The 21,804-nt window shown below is 36.6% G+C and overlaps 1 protein-coding gene across 5 annotated transcripts in view; it reads left to right on the top strand.

The window, feature by feature from the left end:
• The window catches only part of BRAF (B-Raf proto-oncogene, serine/threonine kinase), a 180,039-nt gene that overhangs the window by 134,056 nt on the left and 24,179 nt on the right, over nt 1-21,804 (top strand). For 4 of the 5 annotated variants that reach the window (XM_028106169.2, XM_028106168.2, XM_088018584.1 and 1 more), the window contains 5 exons: nt 2,631-2,667; nt 6,342-6,478; nt 6,720-6,837; nt 8,749-8,833; nt 9,948-10,124. In XM_028106169.2, coding sequence (XP_027961970.1) covers nt 2,631-2,667; nt 6,342-6,478; nt 6,720-6,837; nt 8,749-8,833; nt 9,948-10,124 — 554 coding nt within the window. Of the gene's footprint in view, nt 1-2,263; nt 2,300-2,630; nt 2,668-4,067; nt 4,188-6,341; nt 6,479-6,719; nt 6,838-8,748; nt 8,834-9,947; nt 10,125-21,804 lie in introns of all 5 variants that reach the window. The other variant, XM_088018585.1, reaches the window with a different exon arrangement.

Below are 21,804 nucleotides of genomic sequence, written 5' to 3'. Positions count from 1 at the left end.
GTAAATGATATTACTCAGTATATGTAGAATATAGGGTAGAATGTAGGGTAGAATATGCAGCCCCATTGAATATTATTAACATTTGAGGTCCAGGCAGAGACTGTCGTTTTGTGTCTCTTTTGTGGGCTGCTCTTCCTAAGTCTAACTTCAGATAAGAGAAAGTAGTGTTGCAGAAGCAAAAGGGACTTCAAGAATGCTGAAGTAGTTGATGTCAGTTGCCAGTGAGACTCAAATGTGATAAGGACTGAAAATGACTATTGGACTATATCATTTTGTCATTTTGACTTCATTGAGAACTACTTTAGAGGGTTGGTGGAGGAGAGCAAGGCAGGTGAAGATGTGAGTTAAGTGTCAGTTTTGAGAAGCTTCACTGTAAAGGAACAGGGGCTGTAGATTAAAGCAGGTTTGAGGGACACTTGTTTTTAAGGTGAGAGTCTTATGCATATCTGTAACTTGAGGGGAAGAAGCAAGAGAGAGGTTGAAAATAACAAGATAGGGAATAATTGATACAGTAAAGTTCCTTTAATGTGGAAACAAAGTTCCTTAGAGGCTATGAGGAATTAAAGATGGACATAGCTAGAACTCTGCAGCTCTTTACAGGCTGTATGATCTTGGGCAAATGACTTAACCTTGAAGCTAGAAGTGTCTGCCTCTTACAGTGGTTTGAAAATTCTTACTGTGCCTTGCACATAGTAAGAATTCAGAAGTTATAGCTAACATTACTGTGCAAATATTCGTAAATATAGGGGCAGAATAGAATGTTCTCTGATGGCTTCTGTTTTCTCTATCGTGCTAAAGGGAAAAAATAATAAGTAGGAAAGGAACTATGGGAGATGAGAAAGAGTTTGAAATAGCCAGTATTGGAATAATAGAAGAGCCTCTTTAACCTAGAACAAATAAAAAGATTGTTAAGGAGCTTTAAGAACAGATTGAAAAGTAGAAGTTTATGGTGCAGTAAGAGTGGAAAAAGCCAAAATTGGCTGATCCCTGGTTATGGGGAGTCACAAGGCTGGTGCAGCAAAAAGGAAAGGGATGTGGCCTTTCTGCCTTTGTCTTGTTCTTTCTGTACAGTAGGTCCTCTGTTCCCGCCCCTCTACATTCCTCTCTATCCCTCAGACCCCAACTCATAGCTCATCTCTTGAAATGCTTCACCAGTGATCAGGGCTTATAGTTACTTATCCTTTGAACTTGTGTAGCACTAAGAATCTTTTCACGTGGGGCGCCTGGGTGGGTCAATCGGTTAAGCGTCTGTCTTGGGCTTAGGTCATGATCCCAGGGTCCTGGGATCTAGCCCTGTGTTGCGCTCCCCGCCTTGCGGGAAGCCTGCTTTTCCCTCTCCCTCTGCCTACCACTTCCCCCCTGCATGTGCTCTCTCTCTCTGTCAAATGAATAAATAAAATCTTAAAAAAAAAATCTTTTCACCCATACTATTTATTTGGCAGTTAACTAAGCATCTTTGGCACCTCTTTTGTTTTCTTGAGCTATTATTCTTATATTATTTAATTTCCATGTTTGTATGTCTTTCTTCCACTTAGATTACAAGCTCTCAAGAACACAGAAAGTTAGTGACACCACCAGGATTTTATATTTATTGGTAGCCACACAACCCCTAATACCTAGCACCTTGTTTGCCAGATATATAAGTAGTTGTTGGTTATTCTGTAGAAGATGTTGAAGGCTTTATATAATACATTGAATATGAGAGAAATGCATCTGTGGAATTTAGGTCTTGTAAACAAAAAGCTGCCTGTTTGCAGAGAGCCTTTGAGCCTGTTTAGAGACATTTGGGGCCATTCAATCCCTCATATTTAAGTTAAACTAGGTAAAAAACGAAGTTCTACCTATGAAGGTCCAAATTGCATTGCATTGCCAGTAGGCTTGTCCCTCCCCAGCCCCAATATTATCTGTTGTAAGAAGCTATGTTTTAATCATAAGGACAGATTTTAACAAAACCCTTGTTTGAGCCATTTTGATTTTTTCCCTTCTCATGTTTCCTTATACATCTGTATTTTTATAATTGTAATCAATGTACATTTAATTTTATTTTTTTATCATATTGTAAACATGTTTCACAATATAAGCTTCATAATTATTTCAGTAGCTGCATAATACTTATTAAATTGATGCACCATAATTTATTCAACCCAAATGTTAGTATGTCTATAATAGGGAAATAATTATTTCTGATTTTTTTAGTATGATGAATAATGCTGCACTGGACATCCTTGTGCATATCATTTTTTCTTCTGAATTATTTCCTTAGGAAAAATTCCCAGAAGTGGAATTACAGGATCAAAGGGTATGAACATTTTATGGCTCTTAACATGTGCCGGTAGAATTTTTTTTTAAGAAGTGACACAGCCATTGGTTTTGAATGGCCTGAAATGGATTTCAGCATTTGATCAGGACTAATTATCCCTTCAATATAGGGTTAGGTTGGAAGTGCTTCCAAATGTTTATTTTATCATGTTGACCAGCTAATTTCATATTCTTTCTGTTTTGTGAAGTCATTATTAAGATAGGTATTATTTTGAATTTACCTCTCTGTTAATGGTTAGTGAAAAGTTGAGTGTTGTTATTACTTTCTTACCATATGCTTTGAATAAATATCCATTACTGTTTATTTGTAGGACTTGATTAGAGACCAAGGGTTTCGTAGTGATGGAGGTAAGTAGTGATTTCCATTTAAAAAAAAAAAACTCAGAGAAAAATGCAATTGCTTTGCTGCTTGTCTCCTTTATATTTGCTTCTTCCATGAAACACAGACACAGAGAAAAATGTGTAGAGAAAGCCCCAGATATTTTTTGCTTTTCTTTATTATTTATCATTTATATCTAATAAAATTTTAACTGATTTATAAGATGAGTAGAGAAAAAGAGGACAGAAAAGGGAGTCTTAAATGTACTGTCCACAATTTTAAAATCATCAAAGAGCCTTAACTGTTTTACCCACTTTACTGATTTCTAACCATCTCGAAAACTCAAGACGCTAAATTTCCTTTGGGAGCCTCCACTAATACCACTAATTGTTAACGATTGAGCTTAGAATCAGTTAAAACTTATTTTCCTATTTCATTCTTAGGAAGAATCCCTTAGATTGCCTGTCACAACTTCTCAGTTTGTTAGAATTGTCAGCGTCTTCTCTTCAGCTTTCTAGAAGGATTTGGAATGCACATTGTATAGAATAGACCCTAATAGAAATCATATTGTCCTCTTATTAGTCCAGGATATAAAATAAGTAAATGAGAAATTGAGTTGAGATTTCTTACAGAATTTTCATCAGATATTCACTCTAGCACTCTGTGAAAATTGGGGACATAAAACATTGCTTAAGAAAGTACTTCTAAAGTAAGATTTTACCCCTATATAATGTTTTCCCAAAAATGGTATTTGAAACTATCTTGAAGATTTCTTCCAGGTGGCCCTCCATGCTTGCTTTTTCAGCTGTCTTCTATCTAATAAGGAAGACCTGCAGAACCTGTTTATCTTGTTGAGTCAGTCTCTTCACTGTGACCTGCTCTGTCTTCAAAATATCTAAGCCCAGACTTAAAGATATTTTATATTGAATAAACATTGTATAAACCATCTTTGTTATGTTTCTGTATACCTGTGAACCTGCCACAATGATAACCCTGCCTTATATACTGGATTTAGTGTTCACTTTAGCCTGTAGTTTAAAAAGTTGTAGTTTTTTTCCATTTGTTATTCCGTGAACCCGCCAATTAATGTTGCTGCCAGTTTGACTTTCATATGTCTTAATAACAGTGGCTTTTGATAATTTTGCCCAGTACATCCAGCATTTAAATGTTGCCATCATGTTAGCATCACAGAGTTAACTTAGTCATAAAAACTGCCTGCATAGTACCAAAAATCAAATGGCATTTCTTGTCCTTTCTATGAGTCACTTTATAAAGTCATTGGGATTTTATGAAAACAAGCAGAATTTTTTAGACATCCAGAATTATTTTGTGAAGCAGGCTTCAGCTCATTTATTCCCATGACTTCTTTCATTTCTTCTGTGTGTCTGTCTTCCTGTGTTTGCCTGCCCCTCTCTTTCTCTTCTAACAGCCCCTTTGAACCAGCTGATGCGCTGTCTTCGGAAATGCCAATCCCGGACTCCCAGTCCCCTCCTACATTCTGTCCCCAGTGAAATAGTGTTTGATTTTGAGCCTGGCCCAGTGTTCAGAGGTAGTTGGGCTCTTCTTTCTTGTTTTCACCCAAAGCAAACTAAATATAAACTACAGATACTGTTTGTGCCTCACCCTCACAGCGTGTGTTTGTAAGTGTGAGAGTTTTCAGTACTAAATTTCTGCTTGGCCTGGCTGGAATGCTCTGAATGTGCTTCTCACACATACTCACTACCACAAGCTTTCTGTATGCTATCTGTCGTAAATTTTTAAAAGCAAGAAAATTCTGAGCTGAGATGTCCATCTTGTTTTTTGTTATATTACTTACTTTTTGGTCTTGATAACTTCTTAAACTCAGTGGGTGGCAATAAATAATGTATGTTGGGGCGGGAGTGTCCTTCAATCTGAATTACTTTTATTTTAATCTATTTAGTCAGTAGCCTTTATGACTATTAATATTTGTTATCAATTTGTGTGGTTTTTAAAAAAGTAAAAATGGAAATCCCAGTTAGGAGATTTTGCTAGACTTTTGGCTTTATTTTTCTGTAATAGCAGGGTTCTTTTTTAAAATGTAGGACATGTACATCTTATATTATATCAAAGGTAGGGAGCATTAAAAAAGGTCTATAATATATTTGGGATATTTTAGCATACTTTAGAAAATTTCAGGGTTGACACTCTCACTTATGCCCTAATATGAGGGGGAAAGCTAACAGTATAATTTCACTCTTCCATTTCATCTTGCCTTTAATTAGCAGTTAAACTGATTTTCAAAGATTTAAGTCAAAATTCAGACAAGTATCTTGCTGTAGATATTTTTAAAGAATTACATTTACTGGCTTTTGCTAGTGTCTGTTACTTATTCTGAATGTAGTGGTGGTGTTTCAGAGTTTTGCTCTCTCAACCCAACTGTTTCTCATAAAATCCATAGAATGGGCTAGAAGTCCTATAGTGCTGAGTAGTGTGACTGAAATAAGTAGTACAGTGCCGTCCTCAGTAGATCAGGATTATGAGGCCTGAGCAAGCAGTTAAGGCTTTAGGATGTTGAAAGTTATCAATGGAAATGGATTATGCTCCAGTTAAAGACATTGCAGATGCCATTTTCTCTTAGAAAATTGCATGTTAGATCATGGAAATTCCACATGATGACATGTGTGATGCAGTAATGATAAAATTCTATAGTTTTAACATTGAAATATAGTCATTGGTATCCTTATTCTTTGAAAGATAGTGACACCTCCCTACCCCCAAATAATAATCTTCTTTAAAAAAAAAAAAGATTCTCTGGAGATCTTTTTGTTCTGTATATGCAGATATTATTGGACATCTCAGTTCTACTTAGCTATACTCAGGCCCTACCAAGAGTCATTGGCCTAAACTCCTCTAAACCAGGTAGATGAACTTGAGATTTTTGCTTAGTCAGCATTTGGAAAAGGATGCGGCCCTGCCAACTGAGTCTACTTACAGTGTACCTGTTGGGCTCACTTGGTTGATAGGATATTTCCATTTGTAGTAAATTGGCCAAGAGGCCATAGCACTTACTTTGCTCTGACTCTGTATGGGTAGTGATTTTTTCAGAAAATCTTGAGAAACCTGCTTGGCTTTGTTTATATTAACTTTGTTGTATAGGTAACAAATAATCTTTGTTTAGTAGAATAGGAATCCAGGAACCAATGAACTGACCAATATTTCTAACTATTTGAGTTAAATAGTATAGGATTTTTAAAGTTTTAGTGGCTAAAATGACAGAGCCAGATATTCTTAACATTAAGGCCATTATTATATTTCCTTTTAGGAGTTTCCATCTGTTTTTATATTGATTGGCTGTTGAGGTAACATAAAATAGTTACAAGGATGTTTTTAAATTGATTTTACTTCTTTTTATCAAAGAAACAAAAACTTGAGAGTATTGTTTTAGTATTGATCTCTTACTTTAGAAGGATTATTTTTCTTCTGCACTCTGTACCAATAAGCAGAGTTTGTATCTGTAATCAGATGTTTTAAAAGTCATTAAATTGGCCAGAAAACTAATAGAAATTATAGTGCAAATCACCAAATGAAGACTCTTTCTTGGCCTGTCATTTCCAAAAGGTGTATATTTAAAGATACGCTGCATTTTTAAAAGAAGTCTAAATCTGTCCCCACCCTCTGCCCCCAATAAATTAATGACCTTGATCCTCCTTTAATAGATATGTTTTTCATTTCACTAACTTAGGATCAACCACAGGTTTGTCTGCCACCCCCCCTGCCTCATTGCCTGGCTCACTCACTAATGTAAAAGCGTTACAGAAATCTCCAGGACCTCAGCGGGAAAGGAAATCATCTTCATCCTCAGAAGATAGGAATCGAATGGTGAGAATATATGATATCTTTTTTCCTCTAAGTTCTTTTGTTTTATAAGTCATGGCTAAATGTAATGTCACCTTTTGGATTGTATGATATATAGTGATGTATGATATGTCAGTATGTGAAGAATTCCCTTAATGAAATAAATGTAAGAGCTGATAGCTTTTTGCTTAAAGCATTCCCACACACTGATTTTTGCTCTCTTTTTTGTTTGCTTTGGCATGACTTTTGCACAAATTTTACCAAGAAAACCCTTGGTAGACGGGATTCAAGTGATGATTGGGAGATTCCTGATGGGCAGATCACAGTGGGACAGAGAATTGGATCTGGGTCATTTGGGACAGTCTACAAGGGAAAGTGGCACGGTATGTATGTAATACAGTGACACACAAATTAAAACGGGACATGTTTAACAACTTCTATAGAAAAATATCAAAGGGAATATTTACTGTTTGCATCATTAAGCTATTTTGATCAGATTCAAGAGTCCTCCAAAGGGTTTCTAACAAAAATTATGGGAAATAAAAAACTGGATTCATAGCAACCAGGACTCTTACCATTAGAGTAATAATTTTTAAAGATAATTCTCTAGGAGAGCTATGCCCTGAGATTTTTTTGTCTTTTAGAAGTTTTTTTGCTGATTTTCTTTGTATTATAAACCACAAGTAAACATTAAAAGTGTACTTACCAAAGGAGGAAATAGCCAATAAACATATTAAAATGTTTAGCCTCACTAGTTATCAAAGAATTGCAAAATCAAAAACTAGAAATCATTATTTGCTTCTCAAGTGGACAGATATGTTTTTTTTAATTGACCATGTTTATAACTGTGATTGTAACACTGCTGGTAGAAAAATAAATTGTTACAGATTTTCCAGAGGGCACTTTGTCAATATGTATGTTGAGCTAACAATTCCATTTATAGAACTACAACTAATTGGACAGAAACAAACAGATGTGTGTGCAAGTATATTCATTAGAGACTTAATATTGATGGAAACTGGAAATAAACTTACCTGTTCATTAATAGAGGACAGGATAAATTGATAATCTGCATATATGATTCTATAGACATGAAATAGTGTGATAGATCTCTGTTTATTGATACAGAAAGCTGTCCGTGGTATATTGAATTTTACAAAGCAGCATGTGTAATACTTCATATTATGATACTACCTAGAAATAAATATATAACAAAATTAAAAATGACCATCAATATTTTAATATATATCTTTTTAGGTTATCTTTTCATATGTATTCATAAATATTCACATTGCATACATATAAAAGCCTAATAGGATGTTTATCAGTATGTTAACAATGATCATTTCTGAGTGACAGATTATAAGTGATTTTGATTTTATGTTCTCAAAATCTTTTTTACTATCTTACTTTGATAATCAGGAAAAATCAATAATTACATCAAAGTATAATATATCTGTAAAAAAGTACAAGATTCATCTGTATTATTGTGTGTGGTTGTAGGTCATTCTCTGTGTAGTATTCATTGTGTGACTATACCATGATTTCTTTTTCGATCTCTACTGTATGATGAGCATTTGAATAGTTTCCAGTTTAGGGCTAATATGAATACTGCTGCTGTGAATATTCTTAGTACATGTATGGTGAACATATGTTCCGTTTTTGCTGGGTATATACCTAAGAAAGAATTGTGGGACCAGTGGATATACATATGTTCAGTTTTAGTAGATGCTGCCAGAAGTCTTTCAAGCGGTTGTACCATTTTACACATCCACTGGCAGTGTGTAAGCGTTCTACCTGTTTCACATGAAATTGTGTTTTTTTAAATTACAATTTAAATAATTTTCCTAAGCAAAAGAAGGTGATCCGTGGATTTGAAAAACATATTAAGTACTCTGCTAAGGAAATTTTGCAGTTTTCTCTTTCAGCCAAGCTACACTGGGCCTGTCATTGGTAGTTGCAACATTCAATTAATAAAAGCATCTAGTTTAATATTGTTAAATAACCAGGAAAATACTATGGGTACTTAATTGGTTAAATTAATTTCCAGGGGAAAAACAACATTGGCTATTTTTTTGGATTGGTATTTTGAAATACTAATATAGGAGTATCATTGTTCACTTAGTTTTTATCCTTAGAAAATTAATGCATTTTAGGAAGTCATCATTTATATGCACTTTAATAATGATACGGATTTAAGGTCATGGTAATTAGTGAAAATACCCAACAGTTTTTTTTATATTTTTTAAGTTTAAAAAATTGGAATGACATTTGGAATAACACTTCTTTTTCAGGTGATGTGGCAGTGAAAATGTTGAATGTGACAGCACCCACACCTCAGCAGTTACAGGCCTTCAAAAATGAAGTAGGAGTACTCAGGTGAGCATGTGTGAATTACTGTTTTCCAAAGAAGTTATCTTCATCTTCTGTTTTCCAGTGACAGCTGCTGGTGGCTTTACAGTTTTACTAAAAGTGGATAAAATGGAGCTTGTCTGAGTATATTTTGTCTTTAACTATATTCTTCAAGTGGTGTACAATATTATGTGGTGTAACTGATGGAAAAATTAATCCTAGAGTGAATTAATAGAAATACAGTATTCTGATCATGGGAAATCATATCACCACTTAGCAAAATAATACTCTCAAAATTCTAAACTTACCAGAACACATTTAAAGATTATATCAAGCCCTGGAACTTGAGGAACATTAACAAACTAGAGTATATCCAGGCAAGGACAACTTAGATGAGGAGTATTCTGGTACTATAACTTTTAGGGGAAAAACAGTCAACAGAACTGAGGATATTTGGGTCCATTGAAGGCCATTATGTTCAAGAGGGTACAAACTTACTCTATTTTATTCCAGAGAGCAGAACAGGAAAGCCAGTGGTGGAAGTTGTAGGGAAATGATTTTTTTTCAACCTCAAAGAACTTTGTAAGACTAGAACCACTTAAGAAACAAAAAAAAAAGGGAGTGGGGGAAATAAGCTCTAATCTCAGTGATGAACTTCACATAATTGAAGGTAATTAAGCAACCTCCAGTTGCCCATCTGTGAGGTATATTAAAATTTAAGACCTTTCTGAAAGGGGTAGGATATTAGACTAGACAGTTCCTACAGTCATTTCTAAACTTATCCTTCTGTTGTCTTTTTTTTAAAGATTTATTTATTTATTTTAGAGAGAGCATACACACACGTGAGTGGGAGGAAGGGCAGAGAGAAAGAATCTCAAGCAAACTCCCACTGAGCGAGGAGCCCAGGGAGCATAGAGCAGGAGGCAGGGCTCCATCTCACCACCCTGAGATCATGACCTGAGCCAAAACCAAGAGTCGAATGCTTAACCGACTGAGCTACCCAGGCGCCCCTCCATTGTCTTTTTTAAAATACTTTTTTCTAACAATATCTTACTGATAATTAGTCTGCTTTGGCCCACTTTTTAAACATTTGCTGAAGTTTATCAAACTTTGCTACTTACTGACATTTTTCCTTTTATAGGAAAACTCGACATGTGAATATCCTACTCTTCATGGGCTATTCAACAAAGCCCCAACTAGCTATTGTTACCCAGTGGTGTGAGGGCTCCAGCTTATATCACCATCTCCACATCATCGAGACCAAATTCGAGATGATCAAGCTTATAGATATTGCACGGCAGACTGCGCAGGGCATGGAGTAAGTTCCATTCTGTTAAATCTCTTGTAAAATATTTTTGAAGACCACTGATTTTAAAGGTTTTAGCTAATACTCTTTTGGGTTGCTTTTTAAATTACTGTCTAGTAACAAATGGACACTTTTAACTAATGGCTAACAATATGATAGTAAGAAATAAAATAGTATCTCTCTAGTACAGTCTTCAGAAACGCATATCAAGTATTTGATAGCAAATACATGACTGCAAATTTATGTTTAGCATGCAGTCATTTGTCAGTGAAGGTTCAGAAAACAAAACAGGCCAAAAAAAAAAAAAACAGAAAAAAAAACCCTACTGAAAAGTCATTAACAGTTACTGAAGTGTACAAAATGATTGTTAAGTTATCCTTTCAATTTATTTTCTCCATGTACCCATATTTATTATTACAAAATGGTCATATGAGTGAAATAAAGTTAAATGAAAATCTGCATTTTGTTCCTTTTTAAGGATTTCAAGCTGAGTTGTTCATATCCATTGAATTTTGCTATGTAATTTAAAAGATCAAAGGTTACTTGAATACAATTTATCATCAGTCGAAATAGGGAACCAACTGGGAGGATAAATTTTGCATGCAACTCTTTAAGTACAAATGAAGAGATAAATCAAAAGATAAAACTTAATAAATTTTGAAAGCACTTAGATGAAAAATTTTAAATGAGTAAAATACAAGTTTGAAAGCTCTGTGGGTAGTTTAAAAATATGTATGTGTCTTAAATTTACATTTTATAGTATACAAATGGCTTTCACATGCACAGGTCATTGTTATTTAATCTTTATAAATTGCTTTTATAAAGTACATATTTTTATTTGCTTTTACAGATAAGGAAACTCAGGCTTTTAAATGACTGTCTAGGCTCCCTGTTCAGCAGGGAGTCTGCTTCTCCCTCTGACCCTCTTCCCTCTCATGCTCTCTTTCTCTCTCTCTCTCAAATAAATAAAATCTTTAAAAATAAATAAATAAATAAATAAATGACTGTCTAAAGCTGCATATTTAATAAGCAACAGCAAAGGTGTTTAACTCAGAACCTGACTCCCAAGCCATTATACTTTTCCCATATTCACTATGCTACTTTTACATTTTAAAATTAGAATAAAAGGATAAAAAGTGTACCTATGTACTGACATATAGAGCTCTCTGACTCAAGATCACTTAGAGCAAGTAAGCATAGGACCAGGACTCAAAATCAGATCTGGCTCTTACATCTTCCCATTGAACTGTCACCGTCTCTGTCTCCAAACTGGGCAATATATCTGTAATTTAGAGTGTTTACAAGCCTGTGTGCAGCCAAAATGCTTATTACAGCAAATGATTACCTATTCAGTAACAGTCCCACTTACCCTCTAGACTTAAAATAATCTCAGCCTTTCATATAAGGTAGAATCTGAATCTGTTCAAATCTGAAAGGTATATTAAACTCTTGTAGAGAGTAAACCCTGGCAAAAATACTGAACATTGGTAGAAAAAAAAAAGCTTATTCTGCTCCCATCCCACCAGTCTCTTCGTTGTTTCTTCAGCAAGCCAAGCCTGCTCCCTCTTTATAGCCTTTGTACTTGCTATTTTTCTCTTTGGGATACTTAGTCCACAGATATCCATAGAGCTTCTCCCTTATGTCTCTATTCAGATGTCACCTTTTAAAAGAAAACTTCTCGGGGCGCCTGGGTGGCTCAGTTGGTTATGCGTCTGCCTTCGGCTCAGGTCATGATCCCGGGGCCCTGGGATCAAGTCCTGCGTTGGGCTCCCTGCTCAGCAAGGAGTCTGTTTCTCCCTCTGCTCCTAGCCCTGCTCGTGCTCTCTCTCTCTATCAAATAATTAAATAAAATCTTAAAAAAGAAAAAAAATATCAAGGAAAGGGAAAATAGTCAAAGAGTAATAAAAGAATAACAAAGGGGAAAAGCTTTTGCTATAAACAGAGGCAACAAAGAACAGTATTAGAAATTGTGATGGGGTAGTGAAGTGCCAGTATTGATAGAGACAAGAAGTAACCATAGAGAGGACATTATCAAAATGGAGTAGTTCTGTAGTCTGGGGAATAGTGAAGAGGCAATATGTTCCCATTGCTTTACAGTCTGAGTTCTGTAAGCATAACCTTGACATCTATGTACTCTGAAATACTTGGCTTACATTTTTAGGTAACTATATAACGAGTGTACCTGGTTATGAATGCAGATCATCCTATCAGTTTATCCTAGATTTAATACTAAAAAAGTACTGGTCGTAAATTTTAAGCCTTCTAGCAAGAGTTGTTTTATTACCAGCTTTAACCAAAGAAGATACAGTTCCTATTTTTCCTTTCTGTTTTTTTTTTTTTCTTTTTTCCTTTCTGTTCTTAGTAAGACAATAACACGCCACTAGTTAAATATACTGACACATCTTTAGTTTCCAAAGGCTTTGGCAGATGTGGGTTTTCAGTTAAGGTGACAGATTTTTGCTGTCTCTTGAAACTCCACTAAAACTATAATCAAGGAATTTTTGTAAGCATGAACATATAAGGAGGGAGACAACAGAGAGGAAGGAAACAAAAACAATATTTTGAAAGCCAGAAAGTAAATGGAGAAGTGGTAGTGGACTTAATACACCTAAAAAAGCTAAATCCCTAGGTGGCAAGGGGGAAATGAAAACCAGCCTGATCGGCAGTGCCAGGTATCTTCAGAAGAGGGAAGGCACATAAGTGAGAAAGCATATCTGATCATCTCTGTATCCTGTCTCCTGCTCTGTGTCACTGGGTGACTGCCTCATCCCTTCCCTGGCAGTAGACTTTTATTCTTTGGAGAGAGGAAAACCAGTTATGTCTGGACTGGGGACATGGACATAGGTATTTTACCAGAAACAGGGGGACTGAGTGACTGCTTTCTGAAGGATGAATGGAGAGTTTCCCAGCACTCTCTTTTCAGTGATTACCAGAGTGCTGGCAGTCAGACCTTCCCCTTCAGGCAGGAGATTGGGAGAGTCTTCTCTGAAGAAACTTACCAGCCAAGGGGGAAAAACCCAGAGGTAGCCATATCAGAGATTCCACCTAGATCACTGTACAGGAAAGTTCAAAAACAAGAAGCCCTCTGTAGATTCAAACCTTTCAGACAGTTTGTTGCACCTTCACTTAGTCTGGGTAAGACATTATCTCTGGATCATCAAACATCAAGTGTTAAAAGTTTCGGATGCCAATGACAGAGACCAAAAAAATGAGAGTTAAAAAGGCAACTAGCAGGGTGCCTGGGTGACTCAGTTGGTTTTCAGTGTCTGCCTTCAGCTCAGGGTCCTGGGATAGAGCCCCATGTCGGGCTCTCTGCTCAGTGGGGAGTCTGCTTCTCTCTCTCCTCTCTCTCTCTCCCTCTGCTCCCCCCTTCTCATGCTCTTTCTCAAATAAATGTATAAAGTCTTTAAAAAATAAATAAATAGGCAACTAGGAATAAACAAACACAATACAAGGAGCAGAGATGCCCCTCTCCCCCAAAACCCTATTCTTTTCCTCAGAGATGAAAGAAGAGTTTTTATTCATAAAGCAAGAATAGATGGTTTATAAGGAACATTCGGATAATAACAACAATAGCAACAATGTTAAAATGTTGATATTGTAGTCCACTGCAAATTATATGCTTTGCAGTTATTTAAACCTTTAAATGTCTGATCCCTCCTTCCCTGTCCTCCACCATCATTTCACAAAGGACAAAACAGGGGCGCCTGGGTGGCTCAGTCAGTTAAGCATCTACCTTCAGCTCAGGTCATGATCCCAGGGTCCTGGGATCGAGCCCTGCATTGGGCTCCCTGCTCAGTGGGGAGCACTTCTCCCTCCACCCCTCCCTCCTGCTTGTGAGCTCTCTCTCTCTCACTGTCTCTCGGATAAATAAATAAAATATTTAAAACAAAACAAAACAAAGGACAGAGCAAGCTAGATGTAGCTAACTGATAAGTCCATAGACTATTTAAATAGCTACCTAATAATGTACCTTTTTGCAAAGCCCTCATTCAAAATAGTGTGCCCCCTGAATGTTTTCCAGATGTTGTTGATCTTTTCTGACTCCTTTCTAAAATGTATTTTGAAGTCAGAGGGTATAAGCAGAATAAGAGCATACTAACTCATTCATTGTATGAGGTGCTGGGGTTAGTCATTCATAGTATAAAACCTTCAGTAATTAAGAAAGTCGAATCATTGGGAGTTTTAAATGTGTCGCCTTTATTGGATTACAGAATATAAGCAGATGGGTGACATTTTTTCTTTGTGGTTTTTTCTTCTCTTCTCAGTGAAGGATCATTTCTGATTCCTATATTTCCCTGTGGAGAGCAGAGCTGTTCTCAGGGTATGCTAATGAGAGTCCCACTCTTTAGGAATCAGGGTCAGTATAGTATGTTTATCATCTTCTCACCTGACAGTCATTGTTTCAGCCCAAGGACCAAGGTATTTTAAGAATATTGTTACCAAAAAAACTTTCAGGAATGGTCAGTTTGTCATGCCATTTCTTTTGCAGGACTTTTAATTTTAGTATAATATTTATGGTATAATTTTTAATTTAGCTCTGTCAGAAAATTTACTAAATGTTAAATCAAGACAAAGTTGTGGTCTGTTGTTATACATACAAAAGTGTTATATTCTGAAGAAAGATAATAAAAAATTATTTGGGGATAAATCCTCACTATTTTTTTAAATAATGAAGAATATGCCTTCCTTACTTAAATATAAACTTAGTTGAAAGATAGAAGGATAGATTAAAGCTGAACAGTTAGTGAATGTGTATTAATGATTGAAAACAATTCCAGCTGATTAAGGAGTAATCCATAGTAAACATGATTTTCCAGTGGATAAGAATAACAGAAAAGAGGATACTGATAATCAGAAAAATACGAACTAAAACAAAGAAGTAACATTTTTACCCACTGGAATTGGCAAAATACTTAAATTCTGACAAAATCATGTGTTGGTAAAGATTGGGGGAATTGCTTACTGGCACACACCTGAGGCAGCCAGCCATACTGGGGGCGTATCAGAAGTATCTGTTAAAATAGAAAATCCCTGACCTACCCCCAAGAAACACCAGCTTTTGTTTTAAAAAGATGTGTATAGGAAGAGATGTATCACAGGAAAATATGTAATAGTGAAAAATTGGAAACACAAATGTCCATCAGAGGACTTGGATAAGTAAAATACTGCAGAAAGGAATACAGCAGAAAAGAATTGCATATGTGTATCAGTATCAGCTTTAAAATAGTGCCAAGTGAGAAAAGAAGCTAAAGCATGAGACCACTTAAAATTTCAAAAAAAAATTGTATATATATGTAAATTTTTTTAGGAGTGGTATATATATGTATGCAACGTATTAAAATAAGGATTAGCAGACACATACCACATCTGGTAGTAGTTGTCTGCGAGGATGACAGAAGGGGTCAGGATGGGGACAGCCATCAAGGAGGGAAGGGCTTTGACTGTACCAAAACATTCTGATTGTTTCTTTTAATTAAAAAAAGACTCCACAGGTGTGTTTTACTTTCATAAGTTTTTTATAAGTATAAACTTTGAAAAAAGGCCAATGTGTAAAAATTTTAACAGGATTATGGTGAGAAATATGAGTGGTTGGTACAGTTTTTCTTAATTTCAAAATAAAAGTTATTGTAGGGATACAGAGTCAGTGTAGAACACTCAGAAAATATTATCTTTACCAGTCAGTAAGTATGTTGTGACCCCACCTCTGCTACATACTAGTAACTTACTCTCTCCCTCTGTTTTTTATACCAGCTGTGTTCTGTGATTTTTTATATATGTCGTAATGAATTTAGCAGGTACTTAACTATGTGCCAGACATTATTCTGTGTACTTTATGTATACTACCTCATGTAATCCTCAGCAGCCCTGTGAGGTACATCCTGCTATTATCTCCATTTACTTATGAAGAAACTAGGGTTTAGAAAGATCATGTAACAGTTTGGCTCCAGGATACACTCTTTTACACCTTGCTGCTTCTCCATTTTAGTCAATCCTTTCAACACCTCAAGTGGGCCTTTAATGTAATACAGCAACCATACTTTTTTTTTTTTAAGATGGTTTATTCTTCCTCTCTCCTAGACGATGTCCTACCTTCTCTATCTTCAAACCTTCAACACCTCTCCTCCAAGAACAGTCAGCTGGTGACCTTGCTTGCCATTTCATTGAGAAAATCAGCATCACGTACCACATCTGCCTACCCACCTATATTCATGCTCTGTTTTTCTGGCTTAGTAGTAAGAGTGAAAGCCATCCCTTGCATTTAGTGTGCTGGATCCCCATCCTCTTTCCCTTACTCACTGACATCTTTTGAGTAAATCTCCCCTATTCATCTTCAGCTTTTCCTTTTCTACCGGATTTTCTCCTATTTAAAAAATCTTTCTTGGCGTGCCTGGCTGATTCAGTTGGAAGTGCATGCAACTCTTGATTTCAGGGTCATGAGTTCAAGCCTCATGTTAGATGTAGAGATTGTTTAAATAAATGAATAAATAAAAACTTTTAGAACATATAATAAATCTTTCTTATAATGCACATTTGGCAGAATGTTGACAACTGTTGAATCTAGGTGGAGAGCGTAGAGCGATTATTGTACTGTTCTTTTCAGTCTTTACACTTAATTTCATAATAAAAAAGTTGTGGAGTCCCCTTCTTGATTCCATTTCCCACTCAAGCTATCACCTCATTCTTTTCTTGACAGTAAAACTTTTCAGAAGAGTTGTTGATATTCACTCTGTAATTTCTCTTCTCCCCTTTTATCTTGGCCCCCACTTCAGTCAGGCTTCTGCTCTGGTACTCCACCGAAATACCTCGTAGTAGATCCAGCGGTTAGATTCACAGTCCTCCATCTGTTTGTACTGCCGTTGATCACACCCTTCTCCAATGAAACCCATCTTTAATCCTTAGCTACTCAGAATCTGGTCTGAGTAGTGTCTGTACCACCTGGGAGCCTTTTAGGTGCCACCCAGATCTACTGAATTGGAGACTATATTTTAACAAAATCCCTAAATGGTTTGTATGCGTGTCAAAATTTGAAAAGCACTGCTTTAAAGTGTGTTCTCCTGGTTTTCCTTCTAGTCACTGTTCCTTTTCAGCTAGTTCTTCAACTCTTTACCCTCTATAAATATCGGAACTCTCCAGGAATCTCCATTCCCTTGGTGATCTCATCCAGTTTCATGGCTTGAAATACCATTTAATTACCATTTATATGCCAGTCTCCAGCCACTTCATTTCCTCTGAACTCCAAACTGTCATATCCAACTGTATCCTCCACATCTCTTGATTGTCTAATGGATATCTCAAATTTAGTATGTCTCCCACTGAGGACCTGACCTTTTTCCTCAAGCCTACTCTTCCTGCATTCCTTTCATCTCAGTGACTGGCAGCTCTGTTCTGTCAGCTGCTTATGTCAACATTTTGTAGTTATTTTGACTCCTCTCTTTTTCTCACACCATACAACCAAACTATTATAAACTCCTGTTCACTCTGCCTTTTTTTTTCTTTAAGATTTTTTATTTATTTACTTGACAGGGAGAGAGCGAGCACGAGCGAGCAGGAGGAGCAACAGGGAGAGGGAGAAGCAGGTTCCCCGTTGAGTGGAGAGCCTTACATGGGGCTTGATCCCAGGACCCTGGGATAATAACCTGAGCCGAAGGCAGATGCTTAACCGATTGAGCCAACCAGGTGCCCCTCATTCTGTCTTTTAAAGTACATCTAGAATCTTACAAGTTCTCATCACCTATTCTGCTATTCACCCTGATGGAAGCCACCATTATCTCTTGCCTGGATTAGTGCCCTGATTCCTCCTTTACCCACCTTCAGTTTATCCTCAACACAGCACCCAGAATGTTTTTCTGGGGACTTAGCTCAGATTATGTTGCTCCTCTCCCCTTCCACTGTCCCACATTTCACTCAGAAAGAAAGTCAAAGTCCTTACAATAGTACTTCCTCAAAGTAACCACCACGACAACCCTCCTTGCTTTCTTATTACCTCTCTCAATTCATTTACTTCTCTTTGCCCTTTTGCAATTATTAGAATATGGGCCCTGCTTAGGGTCTTGCCCTTGCTAGTTCCTTTGCCTCCTCTCCCTCCTCTCCTTCCAATCTTTAATCCAAAGGTCCCTTGAAAAGAGGCCATCCCTGCCCTAAAATTACAACCCCCTGCAACTCAACATTTCCTGCCCCCCACTTACAGAATACTATATATTCTACTGATACATCTTTTTTCTTTTCTGTCTTCTGTACTAAAATGTGAGCACCTTGGGGTGAGGATTTTCTGCTTTATCTCCAAGACTTAGAACAGTTGTTGCTTAGTACACAGGGGGCTTTCACTAAACATGTGTTAAAAGAAAGAACCCCTTCAAGATCATTATTACCTCCCTTTTTTAGGTTAGGAATCTAAAGCTAAGAGGGATTATGTAATGTACCCAAGGTCATATGGCTAGTAAGTGATGTAGTTGGAATTCGAACCCAAGTCTTGTGTGCTCAAAACCCATGCCCTTTTCACTACACCTCTCTGGTTAGGTCATTTAAGTACTTCTTGGCTCTGGTTTTCCCATCAACATAAGTAGAATTATTGCCTTTTTGCTTGCCTCACAAAAAAACATGAAGGTTATGAAATTCAGTGATGCAGAAATACCCTGAAAACTTTAAAATGCTGTATGTGTACATGAGGGTGGTAGATACCGTTTTCTTTTAGAAGTTTCATAGTTTTTCAGGCCCCTGGGTGGCTCAGTCAGTTAATCATCTGCCTTCGGCTCAGGTCCTGATCTCAGGGTCCTGGGATTGAGGCCCACATCCCTTCTCCCTCTGCTTGTGCTCTCTCTCTCTCTGTCAAATAAATATTTAAAAATATTTTTTAAAAATTTCATAGTTTTTGCTTTTAGTTTTAAGTCTTAAGTCCAATTCAGATTGGTTTTGTGTTTGGTATGAGGTAAGGATTGAAGATTTTTTTTCCCCATATGGATATCCCAGCAGCATTTGTTGAAATGACTATCCTTTCCTCCATTGAGCTACCTTGCTCTTATAAATAAATAAATATTATGCTTCTGATTTTGGACTTGTGAATGTTTGAGAATGAATTTTTATGAAGAGTAACATGGGGTTTTTTGTGGGGTTTTTTTTTAAGGATTTTATTTATTTGAGCAAGCAAGCAAGAGTGAAGGAGAGAGAGAGAACAAGCAGGGGGAGAGGCAGAGGGAGAGGGAGAAGCAGACTTCCCACTGAGCAGGGAGCCTGATGCCGGAATTGATTCCAGGACCCTGGGATCATGATCTGGGGCAAAGGCAGATGCTTAACCGACTGAGCCACCCAGGTACCCAACATGGTTTTGATATTGCATGTTTATAATACCTTCTCTTTTATTTTTGTTTTTTAGGCCAAAAACTTTAGAAGGTCTTATTTTCCGAAGGGGGATTATACCCTGTCTAATGGAGTTCCCACCTCAGAAACAAAAAAGACATAGAAACATCATATTCATCAATTAGGAAATTCAATATTGTTAAGATGTTATCCTTCCCAAATTGATCTGTGGACTCATTGTGATTCCAATCAAAATCTTAGCAGACTTTTTTGTAGAAATTGGCCAGTTGATCATAAAATCTATATGGAAATGCAATGGCTAGAATAGTCAAGACAATTTTGAAAAAAATTGAAGTTCTCATGTTAGATTTCAAAACTTTGTATAAAGCCACTGTAATCAAGACCATGTGATACTGGCATAAGAATAGACATATAAGGGGCGCCTGGGTGGCTCAGTCATTAAGCGTGTGCCTTCGGCTCAGGTCATGATCCCAGGGTCCTAGGATCAAGCCCCACATTGGGCTCCCTGCTCGGCAAGAAGCCTGCTTCTCCCTCTCCCACTCCCCCTGCTTGTGTTCCCTCTCTCGCTGTGTCTCTCTCTGTCAAATAAATAAATAAAATCTTTAAAAAAAAAAGAATAGACATATAAATCAAAAAAACAAAATAGAAAGCCTACACATATATCCATAGGTCTGTGGGCAATTGTTTTGGGGGGAAGGAAGGGTCAGTTTTTTTTTTAAAGATACCAAGGCACAATTCGTGTGGAAAAGACAGTCCTTTCAACAAATATTAGTAGAACAACTGGACATCCATATAGAATAAATAAACCATTTGCCCTTACTGGACACAGACATTAGTATTAACTTGAAATGGATCAAAGACTAAAAGCTGAAAATCTAAAACTTCTAGAAGAAACATAGGAGAAAACTTTGTAGCCTAAAAAAAGGCAAAGATTTCTTAGGACACAAAAAGTAAGGATCGTATGAGAAAATATTCATAAATTGGACTTCATCGAAATTTAAAACTTGCCTTTTGAAAGACACTGTTTTAAAAAAATGAGAAGACAAACTACATATTTAAAGAAAATGTTTGCAAGATACATTATCTGATTAAAAGACTTGTATTTGAACCATGTAAGAACTCTTACAACTCAGTAATAAGAAAAACTACCAGGGGCGCTTGGGTGGCTCAGTCGTTAAGCGTCTGCCTTCGGCTCAGGTCATGATCCCAGGGTCCTGGGATTGAGCCCCGCATCGGGTTACCTGCTCCGCAGGAAACCTGCTTCTCCCTCTCCCACTCCCCCGCTTGTGTTCCCTCTCTCACTGTCTCTCTCTGTCAAATAAATAAATAAAATCTTCAAAAAAAAAAAAAAAAAAAAACTACCAAACAAGAAAGTGGACAGAAGATTGGAGTACTTTATTAAAAAGGCATAAGAATGGCAAATGAACACATGCAAAGATGTTCACCATCATTAGACATTAGGGAAAAGCAAATTAAAACTACAAGCCACCACTGCACACTCACTAGAATGCTTATAGTCAAAACCATCTATACCGAGTATTGGCAAGGATGCAGAGCAACCAGAACTCTTACACACTGTTGGTAAGGATCTTAAATGGGACAACCACCTTGGCAGTTTCTTTTAAAGTTAAAATTGCCACGTGAGCAACTCTAATCTTACTTATTTACCCGAAAGTGAAAACATAAGTCAACAACAGAGACTTGTACTTGAATGTTTGTAGTATCTTACTCAAAATTGCCAAAAATGAGGAATAACCCAAATGTCCAACAGGTCAATGGTTAAGTTGTGGTGTATCCATACCCCACAATACCTCATGCAGCCAGTGTGTGAATCTTAGAATCATTATGCTGATCAAAAGAAGCCATGGATTTTGTTTATATGAAATTCTAGAAAAGACAAAACTAATCTCTAGTAACAGAAATCATTATCTGTGGTTACCTGAACCAAGGAGGGTTTCATTGCAGAAATACATGAACAAAGTTTGGGGAGTGATGGATATTCTTCATGTTGATTGTGGCTGGTCATTATACAAGTGTATATATTTGTCAAAACTCAAACTGTACATAAAATTGGGTGCATTCTGTGTTGTATGCAAGTTGTACCTCATAAATTTGGTTTTTAAAAGTAAAAGAAACTGAAAACTCTAAAAATAGAATTTAGGCCACTTTGGATCACAACTAATGTGTGAACTTCACTTCTTAGGGATTTTAACTGTTCTAAATGATTATTGACTACAGAGGAGTAGCAGAATGTCATTCCCTTCAATCTTGCTCACATTTCTCATTGTGATTATGAGGGGAGTAGAGGGCATCAAAGTAGAAGGGAGACTATAATGGAAACTGCTTGGATCAAATATCATCTTGTCACCACCGT

This window comes from Eumetopias jubatus, unplaced genomic scaffold, assembly GCF_037043125.1.
Source record: "Eumetopias jubatus isolate StellerSeaLion01/CBP00866 unplaced genomic scaffold, mEumJub1_p1.0 scaffold_14, whole genome shotgun sequence".
NCBI classification, from domain to species: domain Eukaryota; kingdom Metazoa; phylum Chordata; class Mammalia; order Carnivora; family Otariidae; genus Eumetopias; species Eumetopias jubatus.
This window is presented reverse-complemented; position numbering and strand designations above follow the sequence as displayed.